The 19,935-nt window shown below is 37.0% G+C and overlaps 1 protein-coding gene across 1 annotated transcript in view; it reads left to right on the forward strand.

Annotated features, from left to right (window-relative positions):
* Nucleotides 1-19,935, forward strand: part of FRK (fyn related Src family tyrosine kinase) — a 116,637-nt gene that overhangs the window by 84,391 nt on the left and 12,311 nt on the right. Inside the window, exons 3-5 of the mRNA XM_036893570.2 lie at nucleotides 11,944-12,107; nucleotides 13,825-13,993; nucleotides 17,976-18,134. Coding sequence (XP_036749465.2) covers nucleotides 11,944-12,107; nucleotides 13,825-13,993; nucleotides 17,976-18,134 — 492 coding nt within the window. The remainder of the gene's footprint in view (nucleotides 1-11,943; nucleotides 12,108-13,824; nucleotides 13,994-17,975; nucleotides 18,135-19,935) is intronic.

Raw genomic sequence — 19,935 nt, forward strand, 5'->3', positions numbered from 1 at the left:
CTGGAAGCCATGGCAAAGGCCAAGAGAGAATGATTCATTGACCTAATTTCTCATAGAAATAAATGCAACCCAAGGGCTCAAAGTCTAGTCAAAGAGGTACAGGGTGAATATATAGGAGCAATACTACTGGATGAATCCAACAGCAGAAGTCAATGCACACAGGGTACGAAGGAGCAAGCTACTCTGCCTACTTAAGCCAGGAGGCCTAACAGGAGGAGACGCCTGAGTTGGGCCTTGAAAAATGAATGTGTCTATAGCCTGTAAATAGAATGGCATTCCAGCTGGAGCTAACAACAATTCCTAGAAATGCACAGAAATAGGAAACAGCATTGTGCTTTCAGAAAACCACAGATTAACATTCAGACCTTGAGGATAGGGCACAGCACAGAACTCTGTCAAGGCATCTGGACTTTGGGCAATGGGAAATACTTAATGAGCTTTCAAAAAGTGAATAACAGGTTCAGTTTATGTTTTGGAAGCCTACCTTGGTGACTGTGGAAGAGGGACAGTGGTGCTGGAGACAGGAAAGCACCCCACGAGCTTACTGCAATTATCTGGGAGAGCCTGAGGGGCAGCCCACATGGTGGGAGTCCAGGCTGGTAGGACATGGCGCTCGCTCAGAGCTGAGAAGTCAGGAAGGAAGAGGGACCAAGCATGAACCGCAAATCTCTAGCTGTACTATCTGGTCTCAGGATGGCAGTGCCATTCACTTGAGGTACAGGAGACTTGGGGAGTCAGTTCATATGAATTGAAGTTGTAACTTGGTACATTTGAAGTGCTTGCAGGAATCTAGAAGTCCAGAGTGAGGGCAGCAAAGGCAGAGAGGAACTGGGGAGTCATTACATCTCATTGTGGCCATCAGAGGCTGAAGGTCTGCAGTAGTGCTCAGAATAGGCTATGACAGATTATACCATGTCCCAGGCTAGAACCAATACTGAAGGAGGAGACCTAGGTGGAGAAGCCTGAGAAGTAGTAAGAATAAGAAAAGTAGGATCACTGTATTCAATATTCAACAGAGTATTTCAAGGAGGGAATGCACAGCCTGTATTTGCCTCTAAAAGTTGTCAGTTGCAGAAATAGGCCCTCTCTCTCATTATTAAATAGTATCAAGTTTTCTTATTGCCAGATCTGTGAGCAGTGGGTTGTGGGAGCTGCCTAAAAATACTTGCTATTTGGCAATAGAGGGAGACAGTTAATGTAGGGATTAAGAATGTGGGATTCTGAGCCTCATTGTCTGGTTTTGAATCATAGCACTAATATTTGTCTGCATTGTATCCAGAGGCAAATTACTTAGTCACTTTATATACTTTAGTTTTTACTCTGTAAAATGATGAAAATAATATCCATACCCCATAGGGTTGTTATGAGGATTAAACAAAATATTACATTAAAAAATGCACTTAAACGCAGTGCTTGCTTAAGGCAGGTGCTCAATAAAAACCCAGCTGCATTTAGCACTGTGAATACAGACCTCTCCCTTGTGCACAGAAAGATGAAAGTGTTGGCCTGCCACACACTGGAATGTGCTCTGAACTCTTTTTCTGGGAGTAGTGATGGATCATGCTGAGTAAACACAGTTGTTTACCTGGTTCACCCCTGAAGTAGTAAGAGTCCTTAGGAAGATGGTTGGCCAGCTTTTCAAGTGCATCCTGTTACTAGGATGTGGTTTATCTTCTTGTGAAGTGTCCACCAGAACATGGCCTGAACTACAGTAACAGCAAATGAAGCTAAATCTAAACAGACAGGGCCTGCCTGTGTACCCTTCATCTCATACTCATCTGAAATAAAAAGCAGGAACATATCTTATGTCATGGGTCCTCATTCAATATGAAGAAATTTCTAAGAATAGGAGAATGATCTGCTTTTGGAAAAGCAAACAAATAATGAGAAAACTACTGATAGTTGTCTTGCATATGTAAAAACAATGAAGAAAATGGAAAGAGATAATATTCTGCTATGAAAATAAATTAGCTAATACACAAGAAGGTCCTTAGTGTTTTCATAAGACAAAAGTTGATTTCAAGGTAGTTTAATCATCACTCATTACGCTTTTGAGTGACATTCATGTTCATTCGTGTTAAGATGTCTGCTAATCACTGAAACTGGGTGGGGAAGATGGGAACTGGAATTCTCCTTCATCTTGGAGAAGACTTCCTGAGGTTTTGTGAGAATTTTGAGAGGGAGGAAAAAGATGTCATTCAGAAAGCTTTGAGATCTAAAACATTCTCATGAGAAATTATTAAATTGTTACCCTTTAAACAAAACAGGAAACAGGAAATAAGTGGTTCAAGGTTTCTACTGTTGCTGCTGTCATTCACACAACACCCTAGATGACTAGGCTTAGATTCCAGCACTGCTAACAGCTAGCAGTTTGTTTCAGAACTCTAGGCTTTGTTTTTCTCATCAGTAGAACAGGGATTTAGACTAAATCATGTTTAAAATTGCCTGTCACTCACATATCATACTATCTTTTTGTCGATAGAATAGTAGAGTTTGCAAAGACTGTCTGGTCTAATATTGCTCTGTCTGAGGAATCTCATAATTTAAAGTTCCCATGAACTGCCTATGCACAGCAGAGGAGCCTCATACTGCCCATGTGCAGGGTCCCCGTAGAGCCAGCCTACCCTGTTTTTGGGAAGTTCATGTCATTAGAAATTCTTTCTTGTGGTTAGTGGATGTGCCATTTCATTTGATTGTCATTTTGTTTGTGCAAATGCTTACACACTTCTACAAAAGATTTTAAATTAGCTTACATTGCTGAAACACAATATAAAATACAGCTAACCCTAAAAAAGACAAAATCAATGAAGAACAACAGAGAAATACATTTTGCTGAGCCTCCAATAGGAGATAATCACCACAGTTTAAAAATCACTTTAGCCAGGGGTTCTCTGGCAGATGAGGCAAAAAGGCAAACATACTGTGCCTCTTCCTTGCTGTGTAAGAAGAGATGAATCATGATTTTAAGCATTAAGTTCAAAGTGAAATGCATTCATGGGATCTTTATATTAAGAATATCAAGTATCATAATACAGTATTTTGAGCAAAATGTGTGGACATTATCTTGGGTGGATAGTTCTTATGTTGCCTCTCTAAAAAAGCTGGCAGCATTTATGTTTGCATTCTTATTTTAAAGTCACTGTACTTTCATTGCAGTTGGTTTGGAAAACAGAGGGAGTAAAATACTCACAAATCTGCCAGTCTAACACAATTATTTTCAAGTTGGCAAATTTAATCATCTTTGCCCTTGTGTGATTATAGTTTTCATAGGGAACCTCAGCTGGGCTCCTTTGACAGTAAAGGACCCCAGAACAGGTGAGCTGCTGGGTGTATCCTCATGTTTGCAATTATATTATTCTCTTAATTTGGTGTCCCACTTATTTCACTTAACTAACACATTATGTGTTTTTTCTTGTTACTCCATAATTTTTATGATTATATTTTTCTCTCTCAATTTTCAGATTTACTACAATTTAACAGTCATTTAATGTAATAAAAATGCTGCAGTGAGCATGCTTATGCATATTGCTTTTCACATCTTGGATGATGAACTGTGTTTAGTTTCCCATACAAATGCTTTTATTAAATTTCATGTTGGAAATGATCCCACGTTAATGAACATTAAAAGAACCACCCCTTTGCAGTGTGTTGGTGTTCTTACTGTTAAGAATGTTGATGATGATATTGTTTATTACATCTTCTGTGTTTTCTTTATGAAGACCTATGTGAGAAATTTCTCTCTCACTTCAATACTAGGAACAGTGGTGATTTTTTTTTTTTTTTTTTAGTAACAGTTTGTTAATATTTTCTGCTGGGAATCTGGTAACTGATTGTATTTCCCTCATGGCTGTGAGCTGCCAGAAATGCAGACAGCTAAATCTTTGGCCTACATCTAACAAACATGGGTTGGAATCTAAAGAACACTTTATATAGCACCATCATTTCCTGTACCTTTTGTCCTGTTGCCTTTGTCCACTCACTAAAAAAATTTTTTCTTGATAATTTATGCAAGCCTTTGAATCTTTCTGGAACAAAGCAAGGGATGCAAATAAGGAAGTGCATGTACATATTTCGATTATTTCCTTTGGGTAAGTTTAGAAAAGTAGAAGCACTGGTTCTCATGTCATATTAAATCTTAACCCAGCGAAAGATTTTCCGTAGGAAACTGAGATAATATAATCCAAGTATGTAAATTCCTGGTGATTTATTGCAGATATAATCCTGAATGGGAAGTTAGAACCCCAAAAGGAATAAAGACTCAGATCATTTCCCAGAGACTTTTGCTGCAATATCAGATGCTGCAAATGATATTTTCATGTGAAGCTGTGGTAGATGCTTTTCAATTAAGTTATGCCAAAATAGTGGGTTTTATTATTGTGCACTGTTAACTGAAGAGATAATCATCTTCTTAAGATACCATATGTGTAAACAATTAAATTTACATTCTTTTCTGAAAATTTTAAAGCCAGTTTTGGTAGGGTGTTGGCCTTTTATAGGGAGTTAGACCATACAAGTCTTGAAGATAAGACCAACATTTTTCTCAAAAATGTCATAAGTATTTGGACAGATTATGGTTTAGGCTCATGACTTTTGTGCTATAGAGTATGGAAGAGATAATTGATTTTTGCATGTAAGGGTAACTGATTATATTGCCTTTGACTATAAAGGGACCTCAGCTGGTCTCTTGGGCCAGTAACAATCCTGGAAGAACCCAGGACATGGGAAAGATCAGATGTCTCTTCAGACAGCATTTTTAGCAAGCTGTTTTGAGTCTACTAATGTAGACATTCTCTTAGTGGGTCTTCACTTAACCTAGCAGCTTACTGGTCAAACATACCACTGTTGACAGCACACTGAATATGCTGGCTGGAAGTAGGTCCTTGGGGATCTACTAGGTGAGCTGCATGAAGAAAAGTAGCCAGTTCTACTTTCCCCTTGGTTTCAGTGTATTTTTTTTTTCCCAGAAAAGGAGAGAACGACTCTTCTAAATGACACCACTGTAATATTTTAAGTACTTTCTCCTTTCAACTACTCGTACTGTATCCTACTCTACTTGCTGTAGAACAAACTTAAAATGAGTGTCTTGAATTTTGTTTTAATGGGGATATAATACAATAACTCAATTGTTATTTACTTATTGGTGTAAACCTATCTTAATATGATTTCTGAAGCAATGATATAGGAATTATCATGATCATCTTTTTAATAGTTTTGAAAAGTACAAATCTTCCAAAGAAAAACCAAGTAAAAGGAGTTTACAAGTGCAGGAGATGGTTCAACAAAGTTACTAGTAATTTCTTCACTCAATCTGTTTCGTAGCCACCATTTTATGTAGCCTTATTGTGCTGTGCACAGAGTGGAAAATTTTACTTTGGAAGGGGCTCTCTTTTGTCGACAATGCTGTTTGATAATACTGATGTTCTAAGATAGTACTCACACATTGCCCAGTTAGATATATCTATCATCCTTTGTGAATAATGACACTCAGACTATTCCTGTAGGGGTGTACAGATGAAACCATTATTCTCATTTTCTAGATAAGGAAGCTGAAATGAAATTCCTTCTTAAGGTCAAAGAACAAATCACTGGCAGAATAAGATTAAGGCAGTGAGCTCTTGATTGTCTCTCCTTTGTTCAATCATCTAAGCCATATTGTTTTATTTGGTCTGGGAACAGATTATTAGCAGTCAGTAGGAATAAGGCTCTGCCCAGATGATGCCAGAAAACCAGCTGAAAAATGGAAATCTGCTCAATCAACCATTTGTTTACCTATAAAATGCAAACTACTCATTATACTGATATTTTTCACTGAGTCTACTAGGTTGTCTTTGTATCTTACAGACACAGAGCCTAACTTTGTGATTAACTGTGTTCTAAATTTCATTTCTGGAGGTTCTGTCTTTTAGAAATAACTGTTTATGTTATCTTTAATATGTTAGTGGTGTGGTAGAATGGGGTCAGGATTCTTTGTAAGTGCTTTCAGAGGAAATCTCACATCACCCTTTGTGTAGTGGCAAATACTTCTCTATTATCAGGCACAATGGAAAATAAGGTCTTACCTTTTTGAGAAAGCAGGGCTTCTTTATCTGCCATCAACTCCTTAAAAAAGCACTTGAGTCTAGAAAATAGGACTGAAATGTGGACATCATCTATACCACACAGATCCCCTCAGAATTGGTTGCTCTGCATGTGAAGGTGGCCGAACAACCAGGTGACCTGTGCCGTGACGGTCACTGGCAGCAATAGTGAATTCTTTCAGCATTCAACAGACCTTTAGTGCACTCCTCATACATGCCTACCTACATCTCTGCCATATATCCTAATTCTTGAACATGTTCTAGTAGATTAATCACTTGAGAGGTAAAATGTTTTCCCCAAGCCAAACAGCATAAATGAGAGTCCAGAGGTAAGGATGCCTGGCCTTTCAGCCAAATTCATTCTATCATGATGCTGCTGAGGTTGCCAATGGATGACCCATTACATTTAATAATTAGCCTTATATTTCTGCATTTGAAGTACTAAAATGCTTGACTAATCTGAACTCATAGTAATTCACAAGAATGGCACAAGCCTTATCATATACTTATGGGTTGTAGAATCTGTAATAGGTTTGGTTTAATAATAAAGACCATAGTGAACCAGAAAAGGAATAGAAAATTCATTTTACATTATTTCTGAGAACCCCCCTTGAACTCAATCTTTATTAGGATTGACAATATGCAAATGTGAGGACTTAACTACTAATAAATTAAAACCCCTTTTATAAAGCAGTCACATATATTTTGGACTTGTATTCCAGAATGCATTATGAAAAGTGCCTTCATCCTGACTTTGTATTGTACAAATGTATTGACTGACTACAATGTATTGAAATTCCCTGATGTAGCTTCTGTGGTCTAATTTTTAAATTATGTAACTTTCAGTCTTGTTTAGATTGAAAACTTGGGTGAACCACTTATAAATATCCATGATACCAGTTAGAGGAATAGTTATTTCTGTGTTATGCTGCAAAAATCAAGAAATTAGATAAAAACATGAATAACTAATAGCATTTATATCCTGGGCTAAGTCTGTTTTCTTCCCTTTAAGCATAATATTCCAGGGAAGTCTTGTCTTGAAAATGTATGATTACCTATTTAATTTTGCAGCAGACATTTCAGAAATTTGTTTTTCACTTCAAACCCAAGTTAGTGACATCATTCATTCATTTAGCAAATGTTTGTGTTAGTTGTTACTCTGAGCCAAGCTCTGATTAGGTATTGATTGGATCAAGACTGCAGAGCCCTTGCCCTTCACAGAGCTGCCTCCACTGAAATAAATACTATCACAACTAAACAGGGTGATGCGATAGAAGGATGCTGCGGGGGATGCTTTCCATTGTGGGTGGGGAGGCTGGCTCCGAGGACTGACACTGAGACTGAAGGAAGGGGCCTGCTACTAGAAGATTCAGAGGGAAAGCATTCAAGTGTGTTCAAGGCTCTGAGGTGAAAATTGCTTAAGTTTTGTGAAAAGATCACAGAAAGAAATGGGAAGAAACCAAGGCCCCGTGAGATTGACGTTTTTGGTCATGTACTAGTTAAATTCTAACCCTAATCTTCCATCACCCAGTCTATTGCTTTTTCTATTAAATAAAATTACTTATATTGTGCTTAAGACTGTAGATAAATTGCAAAGTATTGGTTTTTATAGTTGAGAGTTGAAACTTTTATCAAAAAGAGTTGGCAAACATTTATTTAGGCTTTCTTTATAATCAATAGCAATTGCCAAAGCTGATCCATCGTTGTGATTTGCATCCTTTATTAAGAAAATCACAGGGAGTACTTGAACCCTTCAGTCATCTATTGACTTTAGTTTCAAGTTTGGAAATCATTAGATCTTGCGGTGCATTAAAAAGGAATTCCTAACTTAATGTTTAATTTAAGCCATATAGTCCACTTCAATTTGGAACAAGATGTAGTCTGTGTTGGTTCCCGTCATTTCCAGTTATAGACCTATTATTGGCTTGCTAGACATCTCAGTTGTAATTTACATATTTCTCTTTTTGATAAACAGCGAAGCTTGGATTTTCAGGCCAATAATTCATATAAATTGCAGGCATATTTTATATTTAGTTACATTTCTACTTCTGCTATTTTTAGTACTTTGTGGAGAAATGAATTGAGCTAATATTGTTCACAGCTCTCCTTGATTTTTTTGTTAGCCTTTTAATCCATACAAAGGAATCTGTTATGAGCTTAGCTCTATTTCCTAATAAAGTCCCATCTATTTGGGGATGATTATACAGGACAATTATATTGCCCCAAGAGTCATAGTCAGTGTAATCAGAGGCTACATGGGTATGTTTCACATACTTTAAGAAACTTATATTGCTTTTGGAGAAGCTGCATATACTCCTGCCCTCTATATTTTAATGTTAAACTCTAAAAGTAAAATATTTTTCCATATGCGGATGACATTTTTTTCAGTTTTGAGGAAAAAAATGATAAATAAAATTGTAATATATTTGAAGTGTACAACATGATGATTTGACATATGTATACATTGTGAATGTATATAGTCCCCCCACTGAGTTAATGAACACATCCACCACCTCACATATTACCTTTTTTTTTATGAGAACATTCAAGTTCTGATCTCTTAGCAAATTTCAATTACACAATAGTATTATCAACAATACTCACCATGTTATATACTAGATTCTAAGACCTCTTTTATCCTATACCTTCTAAGATTTCAACTTTTTTTTTAAATTTTAGATTCCACATATAAGTGATACCATTCAGTATTTATCTTTCCCTATCTGGCTTATTTCACTTAGCACAATGCCTTCTAATTTCATCCCTGTTGTTGCTGCAAATAACAGGATTTCTTTCTTTTTCAAAGGCTGAATAATTTTCCATATATCAAATGCATATATATATAATTCCACATACCAAATTATAGTTATATAACTATATATATATAACTATATATATATAATTTTATTTGTTCATTCATCTGTCAAGGACACTTAGGTTGTTTCTATACCTTGGGCATTATAAATAATACTACTATGAACATGAGAGTTTAGATACCTCTTGGAGATGATGATTTTGTTTTCTTTGGATAAATAACCAGAAGTGGAATTGCTGGATCATGTAGTATTTCTATTTTTAATTTCTTGAGAACCTCCCATACTGTTTTCCATAATGGGTGTACCAGTTCACATTTCCACCAATAGTGTACAAAGGTTCCCTTTTCTCTATATCCTGATTAGCATTTGTTATCTCTTGTCTTTTGATAATAAACATGGGTGAGGTGACATCTCATTGTGGTTTGATTTGCATTTCCCTGATGATTAATGATGTTGAGCACATTTTCATGTCTTTTTTGGCCATTTGTATGTTTTCTTAAATAAATGTGCATTTAGGTTCTTTGCCCACTTTTAACTTGGGTTGTTTGTTTTGCTATTGAGTTGTTTGGGTTCCTAGTATATTTTGGGATTTAACCTCTTGTTGGATATGATTTGCAAATCTCCAATTCCATAGGCTGCCTTTTAATTTTGTTGATGGTTTCTTTTGCTGTGCAGAAGCTTTTTAGTTTGAGGAAATCCCGTTTATTTTTGCTTTTGTTGCCTTTGGTTTTGGTGTCAAATCAAAAAAATTCATTGCCAAGACTGATGTCAAAGAGCTTAACCCCCTGTATTTTCTGTAGCTGACTCAGGCTGAGAAGGCTGAAGCGGTGTGTGGTGGTAGGATTGAGGTGCCTCGTGGCATCAGCCTGTCCTACCAGCAATTGTTAGGGCAAGGGCTATGTGAGTATTATCTCAGGACCATAAGTGTACCTCTTCCATGAGCGAAAATGCCAGGGGACTGTGGATAAATGGTCTGGAGGAGTGTTCATTTCTGCACAAGAGGACTTTTGCCAAAGGATAAGGGGAGACCTATAAGGGAGTGAGTGGAGGGTGAACTTTCAAAGAAACAAGCTGAGAAGCCATTAGGTGTAGCAGCCTAGGGAACACCTGCAACTTAGGAAAGGCCTGTGTGAGAGTTCTTGAGAGAAGAGTCAGCTTGAACACAACTCTCAGCCAGGCTGAGACTTGAAGCTGATTTAGGTTGGTGTGGATCCAATTAAGACTATCCCCATCCTCTCTCTGCTCTTACCCTAGATACTTGGAACCTGGCTGTTAAAGTGATGAGAAGGAGCAACTATAGGCACAGAAACAGAGAGAGCCACTCACACCCACCTTTCCCATTGATGCCTTTCAGCCTGAAGCAGACCTGAGCTGTGGAAGGCGAGAGCTGACATTAAATCAAGTAGCAGAGTGATTTGATTAATATCTTGGATTGGGCATTCTAAGTTTCAATTGAGACTGAATTTGTGGTTTATAATGAAAGCAGGACTATCTGATACCTAAGAGTGAGCAGAAAAGCTTGTTGGGGCTTGCATTTAGGGGAGGGAGTGTTATCTCCACTGAATAATATTTAAAGAACATTGAGAAGAAAACCAAAGGTGTTAGTACAGTATTTGTTGTGCTTGTCCAGTGTATTGGCTACATTGTTGTTGTTGATGCTCTTATGGAAAGGTGACCTTCAGATTCAGTATTACACAACATCTTCATTCTTATTTGATAATCCTCTGTACATTTCTGGCCTATAACAAATGTCCCTATACCACAGTTCAATTCGCTCAGTTGTTTAGGAGGTCATTTAGTAACCAGGTTTGCCAAAATGCTTATCAAAATTTTTTTTTGCTGAAAGTTAATGTTCAGTGAGTACTTTACTGAGAAACTTAGATATCCGAGGCTAGAATTGGGTAGCCTTTACCTTAGTAACTTTCTATACTGAAATAATCCAGCATGAGTGATGATGTAGCACTTTAGGGACTTGATCTTCCATTTAGGCTTGACTGACACCAGGGACTAAGCTCTACTTTCCATCAAGATTTGCTTTGGCACTGGGCTGCCTTTCTTCTCAGAGAAGCTGTTTCCTTGCCGGGGAGCAAGAATTTGCCAGTAGCTCCAAACTCCCAGCAGTTAAACAGAAACCAAACCAAACCAACAACAATAACAACCCTTCTTTCTGTCTTCCTGGAGTTCTCTAACGCAAGTCCTGGAATTGAGTTTTCTTGGCTCTGCTTGTACCTTCCTCTGCTCAAGGTTGGTACCAGGTCCCTCTGGACCACATGCTCTTAGAGGAGTGATTCTCTGAGGAAAATTGGGGTGCTGTTAGCAGAAGAAGTAAAAAGTCAGGTGACTTAAAAAACTGTATGCAGTCTACTTATTCCTCAGATGCTACAGACTTAACCCTTGAGCAATTAAGCAATACTGCTGGAAAGTTGTATATGTGGACTTCATCATTTTATGCCCTGTGGAATTGCTTATGAAACTGTGCTTGGATATTCTGTTATTGCACTGTATTGACAAACAATATAATTAATGAATGAACCTTCAGAATTCCTTATATTATTGTAAGATAGATTGGAGGACACTGTTTATTATATTTCACAGTATATAATATTATGGGATTTCATGGGAGAAAATTCTCCCTGGCCTCTGTACCAGGGAGAGATAAACTATTTCTCAACACCTTTTGTGATTTTATCTTATGAACACCGTGATTTCTGAAAATGGTTATGTTTCCTTCTCAGCATTGCCAGTATGATACTGTCAATTTTGTGGCTTGTTTTAGTCAGGCATGATAGACCTCAGAGCATAGTTTTTTAGTGCTAACCTTTCTCCTTTATTTTTGTCTTTTATTTCCTTTAAAAAGTGATCTCCCAATTCTTTATCCTTTTATTTTGCTATACTTCATTTGTAAACTTCTTGAAGTCTTTTCTGAAACAAAGTTTAGAAATAAGTAGAATTTGTGAATATTTTACTCAATGAATTGAAACTATCACCACAAAATAAATAAATCTGCTTGGCTTTGGTGGGTAGTTTATTAACAGGACTTTGGATTCTAGTTTTACATGAAGGGATTGTGAAACACTATAGAATCAGAAGACTGGATGAAGGGGGCTTTTTCCTTACCCAGAGAAGAACGTTTTCAACATTGAATGAATTTGTGAACCACTACAGCAAGACAAGTGATGGCTTATGCGTCCAGCTGGGAAAACCATGCTTAAAGGTAAAATGTTTTCAAGATCTGTTCATTCACTTTTTTAGTTAACTTTTTCCTTCAGATATTGGAGTACTTGTCATGTAATATGTCAGTTCAAAAAAAGGAAATTTCATATGATTACTTAAGGCATGGAGAGGCCAACTGTGGCCCATGAGCCAATACTGTCTCACACTTTTTGCAATACTAAGTTTAATTAGAACATAGATAAGCTCATTCAGTTAGAAATTGTCTTTGTTTTTTTGCTGTAAGTGAAATGTGTAGTAGTTGCATGAGACTGTATGGGCCACATAGTCTAAAATATTTACTACCTCATTCTTTTCAGAAAAAAGTTTGTCAATCCCTGACCTAAGGTAATCACTGAAAACAAAATATTCGTCCTTTGCACTAAGAAATTAATCTGGTATCCTGCCACTAAAGCACTTAATGATATGGCTGGAGGAAAATAACAGTGTCAGAATTTAATTCTTACTTAGATCTGTACTTAAGAATATTAGTATGAAATTATCAGGTTCATTATCTGGTTGAGTTTTCTGCATATAGATATTATTTAACTAACTGCTCTGCCAGTTGTATTGTTTGGTGTAGACTAGTTGGTAGGAGGAGATAACATTTATAGAAGTTATCAACCTTTATCATTATTCAGTTGCTTGAATATTTTAAGTAAATGTACTTGAAGTTATGTAGGGGCCATACACTGTAGTGGGGCAAGCCCTCAGCTCCTGATCAGAGTTCAGGTCTCACGTACTGTCGATGGGATATCAGCTCTGTGATTTACACCTGGATGATCAGTGAAAGCTTCCTGGTGACTCCTAATTAGAATTTTATGGACATGTAGAGTTTTATGGATAAACTAAAGAATTTTATATGGTATGTAGGGAATTTTATTGAGTTAAATTGTGCAAATTGAATAAGCAATTTTGTTATAAGTATGTACTTCTTGTATGCTATATGAATGACTCCACAAGAATGTGTACAATCATGCTAACAATAGCTTGCCTAATATAAAGATGGGCTAAAAAGATACCCAGGTTCACCAGTATTACTGTGTTCTTGTGGCAAAAAGTACTTACAAAGAAGCATAGGTGACCTGTGTATTCAAGATGCTGATATCTTGGTGGAGGAGATAAGAGAAATTTCAATGGTAGATTGTAAACTGGACTATCAACTCTAAGAGGGCAGGTTTACAGAATAACACCTGATTGGTGCTTGAAAGGTATTTATTTACTGAATGAATGAGTAACTGAAAGAATGAACAAATACATAAACAAATTTGAAACAAGATAAAATACATAATTATGCAATAGTATATGACATGGTAAATGCAATAGGTCAAAAGGTTTGGGAGTAATTATGGGTGGGCTGGAAATTCAAATGGGCCTTGAAACTGGGAGGATTTAGCTAGGCAAAGAGGCAGGGAGAAATCATGTCAGAGCCATGCAAGGCCGGCGTTGGATGTGGGGTGGGACAGAGGGAGAGCGGAGTGCCTGACTTAGCAGGATCTCGGGGAAGACCAACTGGAAGAGGTGAGGATACAGATTCTGCTACAATTACTTTCCATTTTAAAGTAAGTAGAATACAATAGACAATATTTTGTTTTGAAAAATGTCTCTTCTTAAAAGTACCTAGACTATTATTTTCAACCAAAAAAATGTTGTTATAACTTATATAACTATAAGTTGCATAACTTTTTTCTTACACATACCCTAATTATTCTGTGAAACAGACACAAGTGCCAGTGCCTTTTGATTTGTCATATAAAACTGTGGACCAGTGGGAGATAGACCGCAACTCCGTGAAGCTGCTGAAGCGATTAGGATCTGGTCAGTTTGGTGAAGTGTGGGAAGGCCTATGGAATAATACCACGCCGGTAGCAGTGAAAACGTTAAAACCAGGTACAAGAATGAGAATGTCAAAGGCTAAATGGTATATGTTGATTTTTATAAGCTCAACTTGTTGCTGTAAATATCCAAGAGGTCATGGGACAGCCAATGCAAGCACCGAACAACTGCTGTGATCAGTTTATCGGGCCCCCAGGACCCTAACCTGGGCCCCTGCTTTAGAATGCAAAGATGAGAGCATGCTCTTGGGATCAGCCAAGCCTTAAAATATCCCCTGTGCAAGGTTTCAGCAAGGCTTTTGTTCTCTGGAGTTAGGATTCAGCCCCCCAATGCCCTTCCCTTTTTTCCTTAGTTAAAAAATACTGACTTTAATGAAAATAGTTACAGAAAATCAGTGGAATATTCAGAGAGCAACTATTTTATGAAATATTGATTATTTATGGTTAAAAGATAAAACGTCTATTTAAAATATGCCATATTTGAAAATATAGGAACTATTTTTTCTTCCATCTTCCTTTTTTCTGTAGCAGAAATTAAAAGTATACTAAAGTCAATATTTATTCAACTAAGTATTATTCCCTTCATATTAAAGGTGAGATAAGAGAATTTAGAGAGATTAAGTAACTTTCCTAAGACTTACTAGTTATATGATTTTGAGTAAATTTTTAAATTACTTTATGCCACAGTTTCATCATTTGCAAAATAGAGATGATAATAAGGCCAACCTAGCAGGGTTATAATGAAGATTAAATTAGGTCATTAATGGAAATGCTTTGAATAATGTTTGGCTTACAATGAGTGACCAATAAATACAATTACTATTATTATAACAAAGTCAGCAAATGGCAGACCTAGAATTTGAACCCACATCTATTACTACTTCTGGAAAGTGACAGTCTATGAAGTAACCTTATATCTACTTCTAATTACATAGGTAAGAATAACAGGGACTAAGATATAGTGTTTTAGGGGACCTCCAGTATTTACCAGTCCAGAATTCTGAGGTGTAGAAAGCCTCTTGGTGGCAGAACTTGAGCATCTGGGTACTCCTGAGTCTAGTGTAACACCATGGTTCCCAAACTGTGTGCCAAGGTACACTGGGGCACTGCTGGGTATTCACAAGAGTGCCACAGAATGTTTAAAAGTTTTAAGGTTAACATCTTGAAATAGCAAAAGCTGTTACATAGCAAGGTAGTTCACAGTTTCAGCATTAGATCATATTATATTCCTCTCGTGGACATCATATCTTTGTGAAGCTGAGTTTTTGGTGGTTGCTGTGATCAAATGCAAGATCCACAGAAATCAATGTGGAACAGGAAATGAGGGTAGCAATGTTCTATCTGCTTCCAAGACTTGAGAAATTGTGCTGTGCCCAGTAGATGTAAATAATAATAAATAATTTGGTTAAGAATAAAAAAACTTATTTCCTTTATCTGTATTACTTTTTAACATGAATATGTTGTTAAGACATAAACACTTATTAAGGTGTTTGAATTTAACCAAGTAATCAACAAAACTGTCAGGTATTCATTTTGACGTGGGGGCATTGTGGAAATAGTTACTGAGGAGTGAGCTTGCCATGAACTGAGAAGTTTGCGCCTGTTTAGTGTGATAGTTATGAGAGTAAGGTTTGGTATGGGATAAACCGAAGATCAAACCTGACTCTGCCCTCTGTGACTTTGGACAAGTTGTTAACCTTTTGAATCTCCTCTTCTGGAAGTAAGAATTATAATAGTTCCTACTTTATAGGGTTTTATGAAGACAAATTGAATCAATGTACACAAAATAGATGCAATGAGTTAATAAATGTTAGCTTCAGTGGGGCTGCTGACAGATGTCCACTAAAGTGCAAATTTGCTAGTACAGGAGTTCAGTCTCGACATGAAATGATGAAATGATGGAAAAGCACTTTTAAGTGGTCAGATGCCGTGTGAGTACTCCAGGTGAAGATGATCTATCCTAGTGCTTGAGATTTTCACAATCACTGCATGGATATGCTTTGAATACTAATCTTGTTGACAGTTGAGACTAAATTTTATCATCTAATTTAATCAATCACTGCATGGATATGCTTTGAATACTAATCTTATTGACAGTTGAGAGTAAATTTTATCATCTAATTTAATCATTCTTTTCCAAAAATGAAACAGCCAGCTATCTGCCCTAACATTGCTCTCTAAGGAAGTCCTTCTGGAGGTCAAAGAAGAACAAAAATATCATTTATTATATTAAAAAAAAGTGCCACCATAATTTTCTCTCCAACAGGAATAATTACTATTGATGTACAGTGTAATAGCAGCAAACAGCTTTGGTGATTGGTTAAATGTCTTCACTTCACTGGAGCCATTAATCAATCTTAGTGGCTATTTATTGCTTAGCAGACTATCACGCAATAAAGACAAGCTTGAAATCAACTCCCACAGTAGCTTTGACAGACAAAAATTAATATTTAATACTGCATTACTAGCTGAGTTAAGATTGGGTCTCCTACAGCTGGTCAGCTGTAACCAGCATAGCTGTGGAGTGCTCTGAGCAGCCTTCACCTTCAGGGGCTTCCGACGTAGCATGATTTTAGCTCTTGTGGATGGTCTGATTTGGCAATGATTTGTGTGTCCTGAATTCCGTAGATCTGATGACCACCCAAAACATTAACCTACAAACATACTGTATATATAAATTGTCTGAGTGGTGATCATAATTGCTGCTATTGCTGGAAACTTCATAAATCATGTTATTTTGGGGGCAGGGGGCAGGGGACAGGAAGGTACACACTATATCCATATTGACTATAAGACAAGCTAATTGTGACAACAAAAAATAAAGTCCTTTATTATGATTTGGGTGCCTCTTCTATTCTAAGCTCCAGTTTGCATAAACCTGATTCAAAATTTTAATCCTTTCTGATTATATGGAGCAAATCAGTGGTAGGAATGGAATTGAGGGAGCTCAGAAAAGTGTGATGGAAAAGATAATAGGCCATTTAACTCTATTCCTTCTCTTTAAGTCCTAGCCCATTCCCCTACTCAGTCTGTGAAAACTATGTACAAATGAACTGTTTGGTTTTCCCTAAAGTATGCATATGAATAATCATACAAATAATGGCCAACAGTCATTGAATATATGCCAGGCATTCCTATTTTCCTGATAATGATTTTATGGTATCAGCAGTGTTGTTAGCCACATTTTATAGATAAAGCAGCTGAATTTCAGAGACATGGTAAGTTGCTCAAGATTATACAGTGAGCTAGGATTTGTTCAGAATCTGGAATTTGATAAAGCCTGGATTCTGAATGCATAGACTTTCAAAACGTGTACCAATGGATAGATTGCCTAAATATTTTATGTGAAATGATCTGCAGGTCACACACATGTAACTCTTCTTAACTTCACATTAATAAACAAGTCAGAGTGTTACCTTAGAATGTTGAATATCAATTTCAAGTTAAACATGTAAGGCTGGTGAAAAAAACATTAAATTTGGGGGGATGTCCTTGAATGTTTTCTCCTTGGCCTTTATCATATGTCCTTGAAGAATTAAGGACATAAATATGGCACAATGTCATTGATTTAGGATTGTTATCCAGTTGTTCCCACAGTGGATACCAAGGACAGGGAAGCTATCAGTCCTTTCTGGATCATGGACTAAAACTCTGGCTGAAGTACTCAAACATTCAGTGTCATCCAGCGTCACCTTAATAGAATGTCTTCTATTTGTGTTCTTAAGATACCTGCCTTGTCTCATCAATTAGACTGTCAGTCTCTCCTTTTTTCCTTCATTTTTCATATGGGCCTGAATCAACCTTTCCTCACCTACAGGTCATAACACATAAACTGCATACCCTTGATGCACCAACATGTCAGTTACAGGTTGCCCTGGCTGAACTAATTCTCTTCTTTGATAAATCTGGAGATTTGTGACACTGACACTCTTGCTTTCCTGAGAGGCAGAAGGTAATGTTGGTGATTCCTACCAGGCTGCTGTGAGGATAGCAGTGCCTCAGTAACATGAAGTGATTTCCTCCTCTTCGTGTTTCAGGTTCAATGGATCCGAATGACTTCCTGAGGGAGGCACAGATAATGAAGAACCTAAGACATCCGAAGCTGATCCAGCTTTATGCTGTTTGCACTTTAGAAGACCCAATTTATATTATTACAGAGTTGATGAGACATGGAAGTCTGCAAGAATATCTCCAAAGTAAGCTAAAGACTTAATAAAAGGCTAAAAAAGAGGAATTTAGTTTAGCTAGTCCTATATGTCAATTTAGCAAGCCTTCTATAACCCAGAGGATATTCACTATATGTATATCTGGGAGAATGAATGTCTTAACATTAGATGGCTCAACTACTTTTTAATAGGATATATACTGTGTACTCAAGGGGAGGAAAATATTTGTGTAGTGGAAGAACAAATTGTTCATGATAGACATATCAGAATTCTTAAATGTAATGTGGGGAATTTGAGGAGTAGATGTTTTGCATTATGCTTTGTTTCCCACAATAACTAATTAAACATTATCAGACATGGATTGATATTTTCTATGGCCCAGAATTAGGGGACATGGAATACTTTTTGGGGAAAGAGAGGAAGAAGTACCCTTGTTTTTTTGCCTTTGCAAAAAAGTGCAATGTTTGACAACATTGTACTTGTTGGTGTTTAAAATACTTCCATTGTGAAGTAACATTAGAATTTCCAAACTAAAAACAAAACTATACTATTGCTTTGTCAGAGAAGACTTACAGGCATTGTGAAATTTTGATGTCTATTGCAAATGAATAATTTAATAAACAACAATATGATAAGCATTAAAATGAGATGTTCAAAGTAGTGGTGATCAAATACTGAGAAATTAACTCATGCTTAAAAAAGAGACTTTTTTATACTTCTTTGCAATGTCAGAGTGGGATTCATAGAATGTATAGAGGTAAAGAGAGGTGAGAATAATGGAACAAAGACATATATTAAATATACAGAGTATTCTCTTGATTTCAGGGTGACTTGTGAAGCTGGGGATAGTAAATTGCAAAACTAGATAAAAAGAACAAAGAACGTAAGGCCTGTTAAATGCTGTTAAAAACAAAAAATCTATCTGGCTCCTTTTCATAAAGATATGTCAAATTTAATAGCATCAGAATGTGTTGCCTCCCACAGAAAGACTAACCTCAGCCACTGACCCCTTTTGCCTTATTCCCACGGATGGACATACAGGAGCATTGTGGTCATCACAAACAAAAATGCTTTGCAGGGTCTCATAGCATTCTCACTGGTAGATTTAGCAGTCAGTTCTCATGCCTCCAACCCATTTGATTGATGTTTCCTTCTGGGAGCACTCCCTCCCTTTGGCTTCCGGGACACTTAGTGGATTTTCCTCCTATTTTTCTTGCTGATGCTTTTCAGTCTATGCAATTTCCTCATCTCCCAGACCTCTTGATATTTTGGAATTCTCCAGGACTCTTTCACAACATCTCTAGTTCCCTTGAGAAGCTCAATCAGTCTTAATGTTTAATAACATTTATGTATTAACTAATTTCCACAAATTATGTCCCTCCATTACTTCAGAATCACCCCCCCACCCCCACACACATACATGTTTATGGCTGCCTTCTTAACTTCTCCACTTGACCTTCATATCAATCTGCATAATGCAGGTATTAGGTAGTAATTTCCCACCCCCCCAACCCAAATCCCAGAGGCTTAATACAACATTTACTTCCTGCTCATGTAACATGTGCAAAATAGACTGGTAAGTGGCTCAGGTGTTCTGATCACTTTGGCAAATGAAGGGGATGTGACTAGTCTCCTTCTGGCCCTTAAAGCCCTGACTAGCGGTGACAGAGGTAACTTCTGTGTCCTTTTCGTTTGGTCAGATCAAGTCAAAGGGAACAGAGAAGTATACAATCCTCCACAGTGTTTAAAAGAGAAAAAAATGTTTGTGAACAGCCTTAATTACTACCATAGATGTCCTTTAGACATCTCAAAATGACACGCCTAAAGCTGA

The sequence above is a fragment of the Manis pentadactyla genome, chromosome 12 (genome assembly GCF_030020395.1).
Source record: "Manis pentadactyla isolate mManPen7 chromosome 12, mManPen7.hap1, whole genome shotgun sequence".
NCBI classification, from domain to species: domain Eukaryota; kingdom Metazoa; phylum Chordata; class Mammalia; order Pholidota; family Manidae; genus Manis; species Manis pentadactyla.